Source organism: Lynx rufus, unplaced genomic scaffold (assembly GCF_022079265.1).
Source record: "Lynx rufus isolate CCGP_SWC_20201006 ecotype Redwood Valley unplaced genomic scaffold, mLynRuf1.p SCAF_2, whole genome shotgun sequence".
Classification (NCBI taxonomy): domain Eukaryota; kingdom Metazoa; phylum Chordata; class Mammalia; order Carnivora; family Felidae; genus Lynx; species Lynx rufus.
Window position 1 is genome coordinate 33,894,864 of NW_025814834.1, and position 16,027 is coordinate 33,910,890.

Below are 16,027 nucleotides of genomic sequence, written 5' to 3' on the forward strand. Positions count from 1 at the left end.
ACATTGCGAATTCTCAGAGCATTCGAGAAACTCAAATCAATATTACCTGGATTGTAGTTAGGTAGCTTGGAAACTCCAGGCCAGGTATCCTCTGTAGGGACTCCTAACACCTATATAAAGCCAAAGAAAGACAAAGAAAGGTGAGGCAGGAGATGTGAAAGATCAAGGGGGAATAGGGAAGAATTTGTTACATATGTCACATTATGCCAGCTGATGTACAGGAAAGAAACTTGAGTGCCCACCATTTGCAGTTTTGTGGGCAAAACTGTAGTGTATTCTTAAGGTCCTGTGATGGTCAATTTTATGTGCCAACTTGGCTGGGCAAAGGGAGGCCCAGTAGTTAGTAAAATATTATTTTGGGGTGTGTCTAAGAAGGTGTTTGTGGAAGAAATTAGTATTTGTTTTTTTTTTAAATGTTTATTTATTTTTGAAAGAGAGAGAGAGAGCAGGGGAGGGGCAGAGAGAGAGGGAGACACAGAATATGAAGCAGGCTCTAGCTGTCAGCACAGAGCCCAATGCAGGGCTTGAACTCACCAACTGTAAGATCATGACCTGAGCCGAAGTCAGATGCTTAAACGACTGAGCCACCCCAGTGCTCCAAGAAATTAATATTTGAATCAGCAGAGTAAAGAAATATGCCCTCTCCAATGTGAGCAGACATCACCCAAATGGTTGAGGGCCCATATAAAAATGGCAGAGGAAGGGCAAATTCTCTCTCTCTTTTCTTGAGCCGGGGCATCCATCTTCTCCTGCCCTCAGACATCTGAGCTACTGGTTCTCTGACCTTCAGACTCTGGAACTTACACCAGCATCCCCTCAGTTCTCAGTCCTTTGGCGTCAGACTGAATTATACTGCCAGCTTTCCTGGTTCTCCAACTTGCAGATGGCATATCTCAGCCATAATCATATGAATCATATGTATCTCTGTACATCCCATTGGTTCTGTTTCTTGGGAGAACATGAATACAGGTCCTGAGCCTGTGTCCTCACTAACTCACTTGTTCTTATTCTGAGGCAGATCATACAGCCTTGCTTAAAGTCATATTCTCATCACTATCTATTGCATGGTCACTATACAGCAGGATGCTATTTTGGGAGTTGGGAATATAAAGAGGCAGGAATGACTGTCCTTTTGCCTTCCATTAGATGAAAAAAATACACCCCCCACAACAAAAGACATTTAGCCTGAATTATGCCTCAGCATGAGCATTCAGCTGTTTCCCATGTGCTCAAATTAAAAAGGATTCGGATTACTGACCTTTAGGCAGTGGAATGTTGGCTAAAAATGATCCCAAACCTAATTCTAGTCCTTTCTACCAAATTCATGTCACCTTGTTTTCTTGGTGGCCTGGCACTTTGGAATGTGGTATTTGACTTTTAACCGGTGGGTTGTAAAAGTAACAACATCACTTGAAAAAGAGCTCACTTATGCCTTGGATTACCAAATTGAAGCCCCAGTTTTACTTAATATGAAAATAAAAGTGTTTTGGCGTACAAAGTCAAACACTTCAGATTTTGGGTAGTGCTTTTACTGTGAGTTGTTTTGTGGGCATCATTTTACCATTCTTTTACCTTCACCTTAAAAGCCCTATGTCAGTTATATCTGGGAGCTAAAATAACAGTGTTTCTGCAAAATATTAGTGAAGTATCAGTAGCTTTCACTACACCACTACCCAATATAACTCTTCTCAGAAGCATATCTCAGCATAACTCTTTTTAGAAGCATCTCTCATAGAAAGAATCTAATAAATCCATTTGCAAAATGCTAGATATAGATACCAGCCCAATTGATGGCAGGAAGTCAACTGCCCAACAGTGACTAATAATGATCAATGAAGAATCCAGAATCTTAATGTCTACCAGCTTGCTGACTAGGACTCTGGCTGAGAGGTGCATTTTGTGGTGCCGGCTAAGACTGTCCTCAAACAAAAGACACTGAAGTGCTATTTTCCCTCATACAATAAAAAAATCATGCCACCCAGGAAAATCTTTCTTTGATCCATTCCCTAAACAAACTGAAAAGCTACTGAGAGGATTATAGGCTTTTCCTATCAACCACTCTGAGCCTGAGGGAACACTAAGAATCCTGGAATCCATTTTGAAAAATCAACTGGACTAATTCTTCTTTTGTGGGAGACGGCCAGAGGATGGGAAGCTGATTCTTCTTTTTTAACCTACCATCTTATATATTTGCACAGATGTGCATGTAAACAAGTGATTCGCAGGCACCCATACCGGTGGCTGGCAAAGCACAATGAAAAGATCGCAAAGACAATGAAGAAAAAGCGACAAAGGCAATCAATAGTGACCACATCCACATTTTCTCTAAGGTGACAGTTACTAGAATTATTGGTTACTTTGTATTATGTTTAATTAAAGCCAACAAAGTGGATACCAAACAATTTTTAATATTATACTAAAAACTTTAAGCTTGAGATTTTTGAAGTTTAAAAATTCAATCTCCTTCATTTAGAAATTTGATGCTCGGGTTCTATTTGAAAGTTATTGAATTCGTTTTCACTTGAGAAAATTACTAAATCTCTGCTTCGCTGTCTGGGAAACTGAAACCCAAAAATTGTTGATTTATTCCCTCCCTGAAGGCTCTTAAAAGGCAGCCAGTGAGTGCTATGTTTGAAATCATAGTGGGCTGCACAGGGTGGTTTTCTGCCTTTGTTGGAATGGAAACTGAAGACATTTTGATTAGTGGACTTAAAGTCTGCATAGTTTATTTTATTCTGATTTTAGAACTGTATCTGGGATCATTTGCTAAAAACACTTATTACAAGAATTAGATTTCTAAAAAGTTGATCAGAAAGAGGTGACAGCTATTCAGATGAACACACACACACACACACACACACACACAGGCATTTTAGAAAGACGGCAAAATAAAGATTCAGAATTTCTCATTTTGTTTTAATTCCTAAGAATGAGAGTGAGATCTCAGGAAAATGTAAGAGATATTGTGGTTAAAGATTAGGAGAGTAGAATGGACCCATTGCTTTCATTTTTTATTTGTTTGTTTATTTTATTTTGGAGAGAGCATGAACAGGGGAGAGGAGCAGAGAGAGAGAGAGAGAGAGAGAGAGAGAACTTAATCAGGCTCCACACTCAGTACAGAGCCCAGTGCAGGGCTCAATCCTGTGACCTTGAGATCATAACCTAAGCCAAAATCAAGAGTCAGATGCTCAAATGACTGAGCCACCCAGGCACCCCAGACCTATTACTTTTAAAGAGCCAACTCCTACATCCAATATCACGGAACCTGAAAGAGCTTTCCTATTTTCATCCATGTAGACCACATTTAGTGAAACACTAATTCAGGGGCTGTTTGTAATGTTTAAGTTTCTAACCTGCTTGAACTGTAGTAGTATATAAGACAGCACACTGCCGAATGTGGGGACTTGTTCTCATTTTGTCCTCAGAGTGTGGAACAGTGACTGTGATAACAAAACTGTGTCTCTACCTCAAAATTTTAAAGCAGTTCAAGAGGAGACAAATTTCCTCACTTACACACAAAAACCCCACTCTGGCAATATCTCTCAAGAAACTAATTATCAGAGGCCGTTAGCAAGAATGCTCCAGATGCCTGCTTGAAGCAAGCAAACTTGAAAGGGAGCAGGATCCGGGATAACAACAGTGTAGTTTAAAGCACTTTGACACACACTACAACATGGATGAACCTTTAGAATATAAGTGAAATTTGGGGCACCTGGGTGGCTCAGTTGGCTAGGTGTCCAACTTTATCTCGGGTCACGATCTCATGAGCTTGTGAGTTCGAGCCCTGCACTGGGCTCTCTGCTATCACTGTAGAACCTGTCTACTGCTTTGGGTCCTGTCTCCCTCTCTGTCTGCCCCTCCCCAGCTCGTGCTTTCTCTTTGTCTCAAAAACAAATTTAAAATAAGTAAACAAACAAACAAACAAATAAATAAATAAATAAAAGTGGAATAAGCCAGACAAATACTGTATGATTCCACTAATAGGAGATACCCAGGATAGGCAAATTCCTAAAGACAGCAAGTTGAAGAGAGCTTACCAGGGGCCAGAAGGCAGGAAGATGGGGAATTAATGTTTAATGGGTACAGAACTTCTATTTCAGGTGATGAAAAACTTTTGGAACTGGATGGTGGTGATGGATGCACAGCATGAATGTACTTAATGAATCATATACCTAAAAATGGTTAGATGGTAAATGGTATGTATATTTTACCACAATGAAAAAAAATCACCAAAAAAAGAGAGAAAAATATATGGATGACTATACTATGTGGCATACAAACTACAAGAGACAAAAGAGTGAAGTGCATTGTGGTGCAAATGAAGTTGGATAAATAATAAGGAAAGAAATGGAACCACACACAGCCAAGCACTTCACACCTTAGGAATTAGGTTTTGGAAGAGCACAATAAATAGTATACTTCTCTCACCCTAACACGGTAAGTCTTTGTTTTATCAGGGTTCTGTGGATATTTAGTGTCTCATCTTCTGTTGACAAGGACGCAGGGCCAAATATATGGTAGAATTAGACCTGACGGTGGCAAGGCAGGGATGTGCCTAAATAGCCACAGCAGCAATTGTCCCGGGAAGTTGAGAAACTAATGAGAGCGAGCAGGAGGATTCAGGGGCTGCTACAAGACAACAGGGAGTTTCCTGACCATGTCTTCGTTCCCCAGGTGCTTACACCTGTGGTAAATTCTACAGTTTCCACAGCCTTAATATGCGGCATAATATCTCAAAGCAGATGGACTACTTCACTGTCTCTAAAACAAATTTGGTTCAAAGTTTGAATTGCAGATATTTCTTCTTCCTAAGAGGAATTCTTCTCTTACCTCCCAGATCTTCTCCAGTTGTTCAAGGATGTTGGAAACCCCAGGAAACAAAGGTTGGCCCTGAAACATTTCAATAAAGATGCAGCCTGCACCCCTAGCAAAGGAAACAAGAGTCAGTCTGACACTTTTAAGGAAACCATACATGTGAAACTGAACTACTAGTTAAACAGGGGACATATGCTATTAAAAGTCTTGGTAAAGAGAAAAGAAAAAGAAAAAGAACAGCCTGCAGCTTTTCATTAAAATGGTATGCAACCAGCATTTAGGAACACAGTATGGATAACAAACATTTCAACTCATTCAAGTTCATTATCCATCTTATGAGACGAGGGGAAAGTACAGAATCTCCAAATTGACTGCTTTTTTTCACAGAATCTAAAATGCTATCATTGTAAGAGGCACCATTAATATAGGTAATGATTAAGAAAAAAAGAACAAAAACAAAAAATGCTGCAAGTTGAACCACGACACAATCAGAATGTTTCTTTCATAGCTATTGCAAGGGCTATTATAAACTTAGATTATTTTACCATGTATTATACTCGTACATGCAAAAAATGGAACAGTAAGAAAAATAAATTGGTTTGGGTAGTCCTAAAACTTTGTTACATTCAGCATTTGACTCAGACTCTTTGATGTCTGTTTTTATCCATGGGATCATCCTCTATATCAGGAGTTTGATGATGCAGCATTTCTTAAAATAATCCATAAGAAAACTAAGAGTCATTGGTGCTGGGCTCCTAAGCTGACCTTGCGATTACGTAGAGTTAACCTACTTTTGGCTCCTTCTGAAAAAATGTTGCTAACCATGTCTGATTCACTCCCTTTCCACCACCATTTGGTTCCTAGTTAAAAATAAGGGGGAAAAAAAGCTCTCCTGTCTGCAAGACTTTCTTCCAAGTCACTGACACTCATTCTGCAACTTTTGATGCTGACATTTGATGTTCACACATGTGCAATGGTAGCTGTGGTCATAACTGCAGCCTGGCTGATGTCTTTGGTAAGACGCTACTGATTATTAGGTACATCCTGATTTAGCAGAAATTGTGCATCTCAAAATAGATGAAATAGGGTGAAATATAAAATTTATTTCCTATGTAGTCAAATTGGAGGGTAATTGCTGAGGGACAGTAAGGGGTAAGATTTATTTTGCTAATAATACACATTTTTATTCATATAAGTCTTTTGAGAGATAAAAATGGTTCAGGTGACTGATTATAGTGATTATCCTCATGGTCCTAGCCTTCGACTCCAAATTTCCTTTCACTGTAACACATAATCTTGCACACTCCCTTAATCACCTTGACATTTTCTTATGTGGCATGATAAAGAAGGACAGTTAAGTAAAACATTTTGTTATAGATCATCATATTATTAAAAATTTATTATCAAGTTCATTTTAAATATGGTCTTTAATATTATTCATATGTATTTATTACATATGATAAATTTTTATTTTTTCCATCTGACTACAGACACATGCAATCTATTCAGTTTAAATTGATTGTGTTGGAGAAAGCAGATTTCTTGGTAAATAAGTTTAAGAATAATTTTTATCTTGTGTCTGGTTTGAGGACAGAATTTATATTAAAAAGAAAATTGAAATGTTATTGTATTTTATCATGTCAAAAAAGACAAAAACAGTTTCCATGACCTAATATTTGGTTTGCATTTAAAATAATCAACTGGCTAAATTTTAGAATTTTGTACATATATACATAAAAGATATCACTTTATTGGCAATTTTAAAAAGCCAATTGGGTATACCAACTACTATATTTACTTTTTAATGATTTTTCATGTGCAAGACACATCTTGATATGTGATACAAGAATTTTGATCAGACAAATGTAATTTAAGAATTTGGTGAATACAGTTCATGAGTTTGAGCCCCACATGGGGCTCCATGTTGACAGGATGGAGCCTGCTTGGGATTCTCTCTCCCCCTCTCTCTCTGCTCCTCCCCCCATGTGTGCATGCTCCCTCTCTCTCTCTGAAAATAAATAAATAAAATAAACTTAGAAAAAAAGAATCTAGGAATAGTATCTTGAAGTGAATTTTTAGAATTGTTGCCATTTTAAAGCTCCTCATCAGGTTGTATTTTAGAATCTATGGGTGTTTTTGTTTTTGTTCTTTTTTTTTTTTTTTGCTTTTAGGAAAGGTGGAGGAAAATAAAAGTAGTAGAAAACTATCAAATGGTCAAAAACCATCCTGATTGCTAGCAATCGTCAATTATAAGATAAGCCAACTAGGAAACTGAGTTGGTGGATGCCATCAAATGGTCTCCAGCCACCGCCCATGACGTTTCTCTATATGTGCTTGAAAGGTCTCAAACCATTTCATTTTGAAATGAAAAAAATGTGTGTGTGTGTGTGTGTGTGTGTGTGTGTGTGTGTGTAAAATATACGTAATTGTATATTAATTGATATAAAATAGAAATGGAAGTACACTGGTTTTTGAAGACTTGTGCTAACTGTCCATCCAGTACCCTAATACCTTCTACAAAAAATTTTTTTAATGTTTATTTAGTTTTTTTTTTAAATTTATTTATTTTTGAGAGATAGAACACAAGCAGGGGAGGGGCAGAGAAAGAGGGAGACATAGAATCCAAAGCAGGCTCCAGGCTCTGAGCTGTCAGCACAGAACCTAACACGGGAGTCAAACCCACAAACCCACAAACCCACAAACCCACAAACCCACAAACCCACAACCCGTGAGATCATGACCTAAGCCAAAGTCGGACGCTCAACCAACTGAGCTATCCAGGCGCCCTTATTTAGTTTTAAGAGAGAGACAGACAGTCAGAGAGACAGAGTGTGAGCCGGGGAGGAGCAGAGACGGAGGGAGACACAGAATCCAAAGCAGACTCCAGGCTCCGAGCTGTCAGCACAGGGTCCAATGTGGAGTTCAAACTCCGAAATGGTGAGATCATGACCTGAGCCAAATTTGATGCTTAACCTGAGCCACCCAGGTGCCCCTTCTAATACCTTCTAGAAACACCAGGGGCTCACAAGCCACTAGAAGACCTGATGGCATTTTAAACAAGGTTCAAAACCATAGTCATTACCAGGTTTAAACCTGTAGTCCACTTTTTCCCTCCTTTCCAAAGGTTTTCATTGCTTGGAAAAAAACTTGTTTTTTCATACTGGTGGCTGTAGGGAACCAAGAAGGAAGTTCTTTTGTTACTTCTGTCCTTTGTGTCCTTTGTCTTTAGTGTCCTCTGTCTTCTACTCCACTAGGACAGTGTACAAAATTGTGTAAAATATTGGACAAAGCTGGACATTAAGGCCATTATGCAAGTAGTACAGATTAACACAAGGTGTTTGTGTTATAGAATAATATGTTAATATTTGGTTGAAATTCTCCATTTGCATTTGTATGCTTGGTGCCTTACTGGCATTTTCTTGAGTCCTTCTTTTTAAGCTTCACCTAGCAGTAGATTAAAACCTTTCTAACCTAACAAATATATAGAGTCTAAGGCTACTTATTCATATTTTTAATATTTATACATATATATAGAGACAGTGCTCACGTGCAGGTGCCCATGTGCCTACTTAGGACACTTGTAAGACAAACAAAATTCCTAAATCAATTCTATTTCAGTACCTGGAATATCCACAAGTACCATAAATATCAATGCATTGGTAAGAAAATGAATCTGTGCACCTTAAGTTTGAAAAACAGAAGATGCTTTCTAGGTGTAAGCATTGTTCTTTAAAAACTATACAATTCATCATCCTATTTATTTTCAATTGTTTTTCAGAGCTATTGTATTTTTTAATTTGCTTTGTAAACAAGTTGTGTGACTATCATCTATTTTGTCCACCCCTAGTCTAGCCTTAGGCAAACATTTAAAATATTCTGAACATTTAGGTCCAGATAAGAAACCAGCTCCTATTTCCTTTTTCTCCTCTGTTTTGTTCTTAAATCTTCATTCCTGTGCCTCTTCTTACCTCTTCTTCTTACCCTTCCTATCTTCAGGCTTCTCAGAGGATTTCTGCTCTGTGGAGATACACTCGGGGCAGCCCATGTAGATGAAGGGGAACTTCCTATGCTTGGAAAAACCTGATGACATCAACCAGTGAATCCTTCCAGAAAGGAGAGATGCACTGAGTCATTTTATTGCTCCAACTGTGGTTCTTCAGTCAAATTAGAGGAAACAGCTTCCTGCTTTTTCTGGCTGTCTTCCTAACTTTTTCTCTATTCTGAGCATGAACAAATTCTTCCATAAGAGAGGAAAAGATTCTTCAAATTCCTTAGGCAATCTCTGGGGAAATCAACCATCTTAGGAGTTTTAGGTTTTTCAGAGGTGTAAGGAGCATACAAAAATGTTGGGAGAAATGAATCAGTATTTCATTTTTCGCTGTTGAAATTAGTTCAGAATAACAGAATGTATGACAGTGACATGACATTTCCATTTGCTTTTCCCTGGGCCACTCTTTATATTTGGAAGTTTGCAGCAGGAAATCTGCAATCCCTCAGACAGGAACAACTTTTCATAGTCCTAAAACCAGCAGCTGCCTGAAGTCAGTTTTGAATAGAACACTTTGTGTGCCAAAATCAATCTTTCTTTAAAATCAGTTTACCATAACATGGATGAACCTTGAAAAATTATGCTAAGTGAAATAAACCAGACCCAGAAGGAAAATATTGTATGATTGCACTTATATGAGGTACCTAGAAGAGTCAGATTCATGGAGACAGAAAGTAGAATAGTGGTTCCCAGGGGCTGGGGGAAGGGAGTAATAGGTAGTCTTTGCTTAATGGGCACAGAGTTTTAGTTTGGGATGATGAAAAAAATTTTCAAGGTGGATAATGGTGATGGTTACACAGCAATGTGAGTGTACTCAATGCAAATGAATTGCGCATTTTAAAATGGTTAAAATGGTAAATTTTACGTTGTATGTATTTTAACATAAGACAAAAAAGTAAACAAAAACAAAATAGTGTAATTATCCTAAAACATTAAGTTTTCTCATCAAAGTTGCTAATAGAATCTTTTAAGGTCTGAAAAAGTGGCAGAAAGAAAAAAGAGACAATGTTGGGAGACTAGAGAGCATTGGTTGTAAGGGTTGAGAATAACCAATATGTCCTATTTTCCATAATCTAACTTTTTTCCCTGGGCCCCCCCTGCTGACTCTGCTGCCACCAGGGCCCACTGTGAATGAGGCTCTGGCACTCTGTGTTATAATTAGTTTCTTTAAGACAAAGGCTCTAATACTTGCCCACTGCCTCCAAAAATGCACTCAGTTTGTACCCTATGGGGTTTCATGACCTAGCACAATAGGATTTTTCCTCCTTTTCTTCCTTTGTCAATTGGAAATCTCCTCCCTACTTACTTCCCCTTTTACCACTCTGAACAGAACCAAAAAATGGGTGAAAAGGAATCTCAGTGTAAACACTCAATATCTAACAATTATGCAGAGAGTGAACAAATAATAGTAAACTCAATGGAAGATGTCTGTTGTTCTATTTTTATATTACTTTTTGAGTTTTACTGGGCAAACAATGATAATAATGTAATGAATAAGAGTAATGACAATAATTTTAACTATAATTGAATTTCAACTTTGTGTTGTTATTATTCATGGTTAAATTCATGAAACATTTATCAATGAAATGTTAAAAACATGCATTTTTGTATATTCAGTAAAAAGGTAAGGGATATGTAGCTGAAGACAGACTTCGGGGCACCTGGGTGGCTCAGTCAGTTAAGTGTCTGACTCTTAATTTCAGCTCAGGTCATGATCTTCAGGTTTGTGAGTTTGAGCCCTGTGTCAGGCTCTGCGCTGATGACACAGAGCCTGCTTGGGATTCTCTCTCTACCTCTCTCTCTCTGCCACTCCCCTGCTTTCTCTCTGTCTTTTTCAAAATAAATAAATAAATGTTTAAAAAAAAAGACAGACTTAAAGAACCAGTAGGTGAGCTGAGGCAACTATCCAGGATGCAGCACAGAAATTTACAGAGACAGGAAATATGAAAGAGAGGATAAGAGCTATGGATAATAGAAAGACATGTTCTGGTAATCTTTCACTGGAGTTCTAGAAAGAGAGAAGGGAATAGAGGGAACATTCAAAGAGGAAATGACCAACTAAAGACACGATTCATAACCAGAGGAAGCACAATATATACCAAGCAGTGTAAGTAAAAAGAAACCAACACCACACACCTTAAAGTGAAAACTCTATAATAATAAAGGCAAAAAAATATATATTTAAAATGTCTAGATAAAATGAGAGATCACTTACAAAAGAATGACAAGAGTCTGAAAGCAAACTTCTCCACAATTAGGCTAAAAGCAAACTTCACAACAGCAACAATGGAAGACAAAGCAGGGGGATGATATCCCAAAGTTCTGAGAAAAAATAAGCATCAGTCTAGAATTACATCCCTAGCAAGTCTACTTTTCAACAATTAGAGTTTATCTTAAGACACAGAAACAGATTTGCCACTGATTAGCCTACGCTAAAGAAAATTCTAGAAGATTTACTTTAACGTTTTTTTTTTTTTAATTTATTTTTGGGACAGAGAGAGACAGAGCATGAACGGGGGAGGGGCAGAGAGAGAGGGAGACACAGAATCGGAAGCAGGCTCCAGGCCCTGAGCCATCAGCCCAGAGCCTGACGCGGGGCTCGAACTCACGGACCGCGAGATCGTGACCTGAGCTGAAGTCGGACGCTTAACCGACTGCGCCACCCAGGCGCCCCTCTAGAAGATTTACTTTAAAAGAAAGGAAAATAATGGGAATGCAAACTGCTGCAACCACTCTGGAAAACTGCATGGGGGTTCCTCAAAAAATTAAAAATAGAACTACGCTGGGGCGCCTGGGTGGCTCAGTTGGTTAGGTGGTCAACTTCAGCTCAGGTCTTGATCTCATAATCTGTGAGTTTGAGTCCCCCTTTGGGCTCTGCGCTGACAGCACAGAGCCTGGAGCCTGCTTCGGATTCTCCCTCTCTCTGCCCCTCCCCTACTTGTGCTCTGTCTTGCTCTGTCTCTCAGAAATAAATGCTAAAAAAAATTTTTTTTTTAAATAATAGAACTACCCTACGACCCAGCAATTGCACTACTAGGTATTTATCCAAAGGTCACAAAAGTGCTGTTTCAAAGGGGAACATGCACCCCAATGTTTACAGCAGTGCTATCAACAATAGCCAAAGTATGGAGAAATCCTAAATGTCCAATGACTGATGAATGGATAAAGAAGATGTGATACACACACACACACACACACACACACACACACAACGGAATACTAGCAATCAAAAAGAATGATATCTTGCCATTTGCAACAATGTGGTTGGAACTAGAATGTAATTGCTAAGCAAAATAAATCAGTCAGAGAAAGACAAATATCATATGACTTCACTCATATGTGGAATTTAAGATACAAAACAGATGAACATAAATGAAGGGAAGCAAAAATAATGTAAAAACAGGGAAGGAGACAAGCCATAACAGACTCTTAAATACAGAACAAGCTGAGGGTTGCTGGAGGGGTTTTGGGTGGGGGGATGGGCTAAATGGGCAAGGGGAGTTAAGGAGGACACTTGTTGGGATGAGCACTGGGTGTTATTTGTAAGTGATAAATCACTAAATTCTATTCCTGAAATCATAATTACACTATATGTTAACTAACTTTTAATTAAATTTTAAAAAAATAATAAAAATTAAAAAATAAAGTGAATTTAAAAATGAAATTAAAAAAAGAAAGGAAATTATTCCTAAAGTAAGATTTTTTAAAAAAGATTTTATTTTTAAGTAATCTCTATACCCAGTGTAGGGCTTGAACCCACAACCCTGAGATCAAGGGTTGCATTCTTTTCCAACTGAGCCAGCTAGGAATCTCCCAACGTAAGATCTAAAATGCATAAAGGAATAATGAACAGTTTTAAATTTATTTGCACTTAATGAAAATAGCTTTAAAGTACATAAAGCAGAAATGAACAGAATTATGACAAATCAACAATACAGTGAACAATTTCAACACACCTTTGATTGATAAGTGAAACAGACAAAAATGATATAAAGAAGATTTGGATAATGCAATTAACCCTGGATTTTTGAACATATGTAAAAACCTGTACCCAACAATTCAGAAATCTGCATTCTTCTCAAACGTGTGAAATATTTGCAAACACCAATCACATACTAGGTTAGTGCTACTTACACTATCTCTGGTGAAACACCAGGTTTTTCTCAATTTGGGGGGTGATTTTTAATTTTGAAATAATTTTAAACAAAAAAAAGTGGCAAGCGTAGTAAAATGAACTCTCTTCAAACAGATTCACCAATTGCCAACGTTTTGCCTTTCATTTTTTTTCTCTATTTTTTCTGAAGCAGTAGAGAGTAAGTTACAGATCAAATTCTTCACCGCTAAATACTTCACATTTTCTAAGAACAAAAGCATTCTCTTACATAACAGCAGTGCAATTATCAAAATCAGAAAATTTAACAGTGGCCCAATACTACTATCTAATCCACAGTCCATATTTAAATTTCACTTTTTGTCTGAGTCCTGTTCTTTAGCTCCATTTCCTCCAGGATCCAATGTAGAACCATGCATTGCATTGTTGGCATATCCCCTTAGTTTCTTTAATCTGAAACAATTCCTCAGTCTTTCTTTGCCTTTTAAATCCTTGACCTAGTAGGGGGATCAAAATATGCCACCCCAAAATATGTCACTCTGGTATAAAGATTATGTTGAGCTGAAGGCAATTGAGTAAAAGCAAACATAGGATGAGCTTTCCACCTCCCCCTATCTGCCTGAAAATAGGGCATAAATTCCCCTTGTGAGGATTTTATCCTACAATTTACAGCCCTTAAAGAGTCCAGAAACCGCTTTCTTTTGTCTTATCACTTCCCTACAAATTTATCATTCTTTGTCAGAATGGGATAAAAGCCTCCGAGCCTAGCTGCCTCTTTGGGCATTTTCTCTTCTTTCTATAAAGCCCCCTCCTCTATGCCACATAAAACTTTTAACATCAAATAAAATTTATATGCTTTTCTCCCATTAATCTGTTGTCAATTTGTGGGTTCATCCACAGACTCTAAAAGGACAGAGGGAAATTTTCCCTCCCCTACAACCCTTTAAAAAAGTACAGGCCAGTTATGTTGCTGAATGTCCCTCAAATGGATTTTATCGGTTGTTTCCTCATCATTTGATTCAGGTTGTGATTTTTTGCAAGAAAACCTCATAAGTGATATTGTATCCTTCTCAGTGCCTCAAATCAAGAGGCCCACAGTGTCAGTCAGTGCCATTATTGATGATATTAACTCTAATCACTTGGTGAAAGTGGTATCTGCCAAGTTTTTTTCTTTTCTATAAAGTTACTATTTTTTTTCCTTTGTAACTGATAAGTAATTTGTGGAGATGTACTCTGAGACTATGAAAAGTTTTTATTCCTAATCAAACTTTCTGTTCTAGTTTAGCATTGTTAATTCTTGTTTGAACCAATCACTACCATATTGCAAAATAGTGATTTTCTAAGTCCATCATTTCTTCTCCAGTTATTAGTTGGCATTCTACTATAAGGAGATGCTTCCTTTCTTATCCAGTTAGCTAGCTATCTTTAGTATGGACTTACACATTCTTATTTTATTCAGTGGCTTATAATCCATTACCTACATCATTTACTTTGATTATAAATCAAATTCTACTCAAATTGTACATCTTTGGCCAGTAGGCATTTCTTCAAGTTGCTTCCCCTGTCATTTTGATATATTCCCCCCATTTTTTGACCACTTTGTAAAAAAATGTTCTGGCCCAATAACATGTTTCTGGCTCATCTTATACTTTCCTTGCCCCAGCCTTAGAATTGACCAGTTCTCCAAAAAGTCTTAGTTCTTTTTAGTAGGGAATGGTATCAGGAAATCAAGATCTGAGTGGCAGACCAACACTTATATAAAATATAAAAATTAATTTCTTAAATAATGCACCTAGAAGAATCAAATGCAAATCTTCTCTGAGGAAACCTACCTCATTCAAGGCCTCAAAAAAAATCCCACAAATGAAATTCCAAGGTAAATTAGCATATCGCTGTCAAAAACAACTAAATATGCAGGGGAAAAAGATACCATATGCAAGAACCAAAAGAAACAATAAACAATAGAAATAGACTTAAGGATCTTTGCTCTGGATATGTAAAAGCTTAGAGAGAAAATAATAAAACTACTAAAAGGCACTAAAGACAAACCAAACAGGTGAAGAAATACACCATGTTTAAAAATTGGAAAACAATATTACAAGGGTGTTAATTATTCTCAGAGAGTTCTATAATTTCAATGCAATTCCAGTGAAAATCCCACTAGGGTTTTTCATGAAACTTGAAACACTAATCTAAAATATATATGAAAAATCAAAGGGGAAAATAACTAAGACTCTCCTGAGGAAGACGAAATAGGTGGGGACACTTGTCTTACCCGCTATCAAATATTATAAAGCTATAGAAATTAATACAGTGGCACATTGGTCCTGAGACAGAGACACCAACCCCTGACCCCAGTGGAACAGAGAAGAGAGCCCAGACATAGACCTCTGTGTTCATGGAAACTTGATATATGAGAGATTGGCTATGGCAGATCACAGAAGAAAATGGGTGAGACAACTGGTTGGCACAGACAAAAGTCAATTTCCAATATATTAAAGATTTAAAATGAAAGGACAAACTTTACAACTTATAAATTTATTTTTTTAAGTTTATTTATTTTGAGAGAGAGAAAGAGAGAGTGCACACGGTGCAGAGAGACAGGGAGAGAGAGAGAATTGCAAGCAGGCTCTGCAGTGTCAGCACGGAGCCTGACATGGGGCTCAAACTCACGAACCGTAAGATAATGACCTGAGCTGAAACCAAGAGTTGCATGCTTAACCGACTGAGCCACCCAGGTGCCCCAGCAACTTTTTAAAGAATGTATTAGAAAATATCATTCTGACCTCAAGGAGAGAAGGATTTTTTTAAACAAGAAACAAAAGGCCTAACCAAAAATAGAAGACTGATAAGGTCAACAATATTAAAATTAAGAACTTTTATTCAAAAAGACAACCTAAGGGTATGAAAATATAAGCCACGAACTGGGGAGACTTCTTGCAACATCCCTGATAAAAGATTAATATTCAGAATAGAAGAACACCTATAAATCAAGAAAGAAAGAAAGAAAGAAAGAAAGAAAGAAAGAAAGAAACAGAGGAAGAAATAAGGAA

At 37.5% G+C, this 16,027-nt stretch overlaps 1 protein-coding gene across 2 annotated transcripts in view; it reads right to left on the bottom strand.

Annotated features, from left to right (window-relative positions):
* The window catches only part of CDK15 (cyclin dependent kinase 15), a 79,398-nt gene that overhangs the window by 33,068 nt on the left and 30,303 nt on the right, over nt 1–16,027 (bottom strand). For both annotated transcript variants that reach the window (XM_047085559.1, XM_047085558.1), the window contains exons 9-10: nt 4,831–4,924; nt 47–110 (exon numbers count right to left, since the gene is read on the bottom strand). In XM_047085559.1, the coding sequence (XP_046941515.1) occupies nt 47–110; nt 4,831–4,924 (158 nt within the window). The remainder of the gene's footprint in view (nt 1–46; nt 111–4,830; nt 4,925–16,027) is intronic.